This window comes from Gossypium hirsutum, chromosome A06 (assembly GCF_007990345.1).
Source record: "Gossypium hirsutum isolate 1008001.06 chromosome A06, Gossypium_hirsutum_v2.1, whole genome shotgun sequence".
Lineage (NCBI taxonomy): Eukaryota > Viridiplantae > Streptophyta > Magnoliopsida > Malvales > Malvaceae > Gossypium > Gossypium hirsutum.
Window position 1 is genome coordinate 21227006 of NC_053429.1, and position 4364 is coordinate 21231369.

The window sequence follows — 4364 nt, forward strand, 5'->3', positions numbered from 1 at the left end:
CCACAGAAAATGAGGATTATGCACTCATTTTAAATTTTTATATTTAAGCTGACTTGTTTTACAAAACTACCCTTTTTTCACTTTAAACATCTGTTTAAATTTTTATGTTTAACTTAATGCTTATAATTAAGTAAATTGTAACTTGAGAAAACTACTCATCAGTAAAATCAAACTTTCAATTTTTCTAACCAAAAAAAATCAGACACCTCTCACTCTGAATTCAATTTATTTTTTTTTATTTTGAGGAAATAACGTTTACTCTTTTGCTTTTTTATTTTTTGCCAACTACCTTTGTGCTTATTTAAGTAAAAAGTAAATGCTAGAGGTTTTCAGGAAAATATTCTATCGTTTCTTTATAAAAATAATATTAAAATTTAATTACTTATAAAAATATGATGTTTCCTACGATGACTTTGGGTGTGGCTCCGTACATTGACTGCACTAATAAACTTTTGAAAACTTTAATCAAAATCATAAAGTTCAAAATATTTTTATTTGTATAAAACATCTAAAATGAGAGGAAAAAGGAAGGAAAATATATTATAAATATATAAATAATAATATTTTTGTCATACAACCATTTTTAATTAAGGTTAAACAAACAAAATATCAAAGAGAAAAAAAAACTTAGACACCAGTTATGACAAAAAAAAATTATTTTCAACCTAATCTCAAAGACTAATTGAGTTTTGCTGTCAAAGTTGGTATGAAATTTAGAATTTATATGCTCCAAATATGCAACTTTATAATTCCTAGTGTTTAATAAAAAAAAAGTAATTGGGTAAACAAAAATAGCCCCATATTTTATTTTTTTTTAATTCAAGTGAAATGAGTTATAATTGTTTTAATAATAATTTAATTAAATCTCCATAATCAAGGAATTTCGAAGATACTTTTATCAATATTGAAATATAAAAAAATAAACTGATAAAACATCGCCGTCGACACAGATACAGAAAATAAAAAACAAAAGAACACGTGTTGAAAATCCCAATCAAAGGAGACGAGACGATATAATAGTGAAGCACCCCTCACGAGTTAGGAACCTGTAGGGCTGCACCCCAAAATCTCTTTTTTTCTTTTTTCAAGCTTAGAAAAAAACCTCATTTATTCCTCGTGCTTTTTAACCCACCTTCCTCTACGAGCTTTGTTTTTTTCTGAGATTAAAAACAAAGCCAGTTTCTTTCCTCTTTTATAAATAAAATCTCTTTGCTTAGCCTAACATCATAATTTTCGAACATATCCTTAGTTTAGCTGTAAGTAAAGTTTTAAAGATCATTCTCTGAGAAAAGAACCCCACCCCACCCCACCCCCCCCCCCAAAAAAAAAAGAGCAGAAGGGGTAAATAGCTGGGATTCTGGTTTCTATGAATATGTCGTGTTCACCGGAATTTTTGGTTCAGAAACCGACGAGGTCACCGGAGAAGACAAGCTTTACCCAAACTTGTAACTTGTTGAGTCAGTACTTGAAGGAGAAAGGTAGCTTTGGAGATCTAAGTCTGGGTATGACATGCAACGATGAAGCTAATGGTATGTTCTTTAGTTCTTTGTTTTTTGGGTTAAATTTTTTAGTTTTGGATTAATTGCCCGTTTTAAAGCGGTTTAATTGAATCAATCTTCAAGCTCTAATCTCTCTTTTTTTTTAAATAAAAAAATAAAAAAATGGTTTTAATATTCAGATCTGAAAATCAGAAATTACAAATTGACATATTCATATTTTATTGTTCAAAACAGTCAAAAAAACATGGCCTTTATTCTCTCGGTCTCCCCTGAAAATAGTCCAGGAAAAGAAATTAACCATGTGCGTATAGGGGATTTGAATCATCATGTTTGCAACAAAACTCTATTGCGATATTTATCCCCTCAATTTTATATTCTGTTGCTAAAATGCCCTATTCTTTTTCCATTATAAATAGCCCCAGTAATTCTATTATGAAAGCATACAACTAGTAAAGAAGGTAGTTTCAGAAACATAAACGCCTAATGTATCGTTTTATTTATGGATATGTTGCAGAGACTCCCGAGATGCTGCGTCCCACCATGAATTTGTTTCCTGTCAATGAGAAATCCGGTGATGATTGCCTTGCGGCGCCTCCTCCTCGGAAACTGAGATCCATGGATTTGTTCCCTAATCAAGCTGCTTTTTCATCACCTAAAGATGATGCTCTGAAAAGCACCATGAACAAATTGGGTTCTTCAGTGGAGCCTCAAACTGCACAGATGACCATCTTTTATGGTGGACAAGTGATTGTGTTCAACGATTTCCCGGCCGACAAAGCTAAGGAGATCATGCTTTTAGCTGGCAAAGGCAGCTCTCAAAGCAATAGCTTCAACACCAATCCTCCCCACATCAATGCCCCCTTTACTTCTACCATAGCAACAAGTCCAATTGAGTCCGGTATCGGGGTTCCTCCTACCCCTAATTTCAGCACCACGGTAACTCAAGAATGCATACGATCTGCTCAGCGATCCATTCCCGGCGGTAAGCCTTATTGAAGATGGAATTATGGTTTGGTATTTTCATGTTGTATTCAGGGTTCTTATTAGTTGGTGTCTATTTTTTGCAGATCTACCAATTGCAAGGAGAGCTTCACTCCACCGGTTCCTTGAGAAGAGAAAGGATAGGTAGGCATCTAGAGATCAAATAATGGAAAAATTATACTTTGAGAGAAAACCTTTTGTAATTTGTTTTGACCTAGTGATTTGAGTCAATTTTTGTGTCCTTGATTGTTTTGATTCATGTATCCTACTATTCTTTTATTCTTTTCATAGTCATATTAGAAAATTTGATAGAAAAAAGGGGGGAGGGTGTGAGTGTTACATCTTGGTGACTTTAGGATTTGAGTCTTCCCATAAATTGTTGTATTCATCAGGATAATAACATAATGCAGTTTTTACAGAACCAAGTTAATGTTCCCTTCTCTAATTAGACAACTTATTGATGTTTTCATATCCTTGTATGATCACTTTACAGGATGACCACGAGGGCACCATACGAGATAAGTAACTCCACAGCATCTTCATCCAAGCCAGGCGACGACAAGTCATGGCTCGGTTTGGCTGCTCAATCTCCGTAGTAGTCCCAGCCGAGTTGAAAATTTTCACCTTTTTTGAGGCTTATTTATTAAGCCTCCTAGACCTTTTTTAGCAGGTTTTAAGCCTGTTTTTGTTTTTTCCTCAGCTGTCTATTGGTTTCTAGGTATCGGCTCTTAGATCCTAACTCTCAATCAATATTTCATTATTAGATAAATGTAATTATTATTCTATTGATTTTTTTAGTTGATATGACTTTTGGATCAAAGCTTTGTCCATCGTCTGCACGATGGAAGGTGAAGTATGAAATTGGGTGTTGAAGTATAAAAAAGATGAAGAAACTGGAATCAGTACTAATGTGAATGGGGGATTGGATAGTGTTGAAATTTCAATATCAAATCACAGTCATATCGTTATCAACAAGTATGCTGCTTTATTGATTTGCCCTTTGCATCATAATCCCTTTTCGGCCCTGTTGTTTGATTGGAAGTTTGAAATCTGAAAACCAGAGATATGTTCACAGCCTTTTTCTTAGTTGGACATATAATGTTTTCTTTTGTATAGGGAATGAGTAAATAAATTCATTTCATGTTCATGAATGAAGTGTTGGGTCCTGATATTATACGAATTTGAAGAAGCTTTTACCATGCCAAACGCATGGCAATGGAATACCTACGAAATTGTGATCCTGTATGATTTTCAATCTTTTTTTTTTTTTCATTCAACAAAAGCATCTTCGATTATAATAAAATCTCAACAAACACAAGACTTCGAACGCGCAAACACAACAAGTGAAGATTATGATATGATATAACGGGGCATAGTTGTATGTAGTGTAGTCCACGTACACAAGTCAAGCAGATTATAGGAGTAGGTTTGGTGATACATCCTTTCCCTTGTGAAACTCCAATTTCAACTTTAAATAGTCAAAAAGTTCATTTCAAATTTCCTCTCCATACTGAGAAATGAAAATTTCAAACACACATAAAACATATTTTCACAATAGTTTAATTTAATTTAATAATAAAATAATATGTTTAAAGATGTATACATAATTGTGTGGAATACTAACTTAAAAAAAAAACATAACTTTTCATTTGTTATTAATTTTTTAAGTTAGTATTCAAGTTAAAATCTTTCGTTAAATCTTTTAATCTTTAATGGGCTTCAATTCAAGTGTCATCTAGACTTGATATTAGATAAATGTATTTTTTTTTTAAAATATAGTCGAGACTTGATCTTGAAAATAAATGTAGAGAATTGTTTTCTTAATATTATTTGAGATTGATCCAAAATGTTATTTTCTTAATATTATTTAAGATTGATTCAAAG

At 32.4% G+C, this 4364-nt stretch overlaps 1 protein-coding gene across 2 annotated transcripts; it reads left to right on the forward strand.

Moving 5' to 3' along the window:
• Positions 1 to 1047: 1047 nt before the first annotated feature.
• Positions 1048 to 3707, forward strand: LOC107951092 (protein TIFY 10A). Of its 2 annotated transcripts, XR_001698316.2 has the most exons (5): positions 1056 to 1529; positions 2014 to 2481; positions 2567 to 2624; positions 2974 to 3198; positions 3279 to 3707. XR_001698316.2 is itself a non-coding variant. In XM_016886007.2 (4 exons), the coding sequence occupies exons 1-4, from the start codon at positions 1367 to 1369 to the stop codon at positions 3074 to 3076; spliced, it is 792 nt and encodes a 263-aa protein (XP_016741496.1). In that variant the 5' UTR covers positions 1048 to 1366; the 3' UTR covers positions 3077 to 3627. The 2 variants fall into 2 exon arrangements, 1 of the variants encoding a protein (XP_016741496.1); XM_016886007.2 differs by having other exon boundaries at positions 1048 to 1529; positions 2974 to 3627.
• The last annotated feature ends 657 nt before the right edge of the window (positions 3708 to 4364 follow it).

Excerpts from the sequence above, each read along its gene's own strand:
- LOC107951092 (XM_016886007.2), top strand. The coding sequence starts at position 1,367 with ATGAATATGTCGTGTTCACCGGAATTTTTGGTTCAGAAACCGACGAGG. Across the intron at positions 2,482-2,566 it reads TCAGCGATCCATTCCCGGCG|ATCTACCAATTGCAAGGAGA; the intron begins GTAAGCCTTATT and ends TATTTTTTGCAG. Across the intron at positions 2,625-2,973 it reads CTTGAGAAGAGAAAGGATAG|GATGACCACGAGGGCACCAT; the intron begins GTAGGCATCTAG and ends ATCACTTTACAG.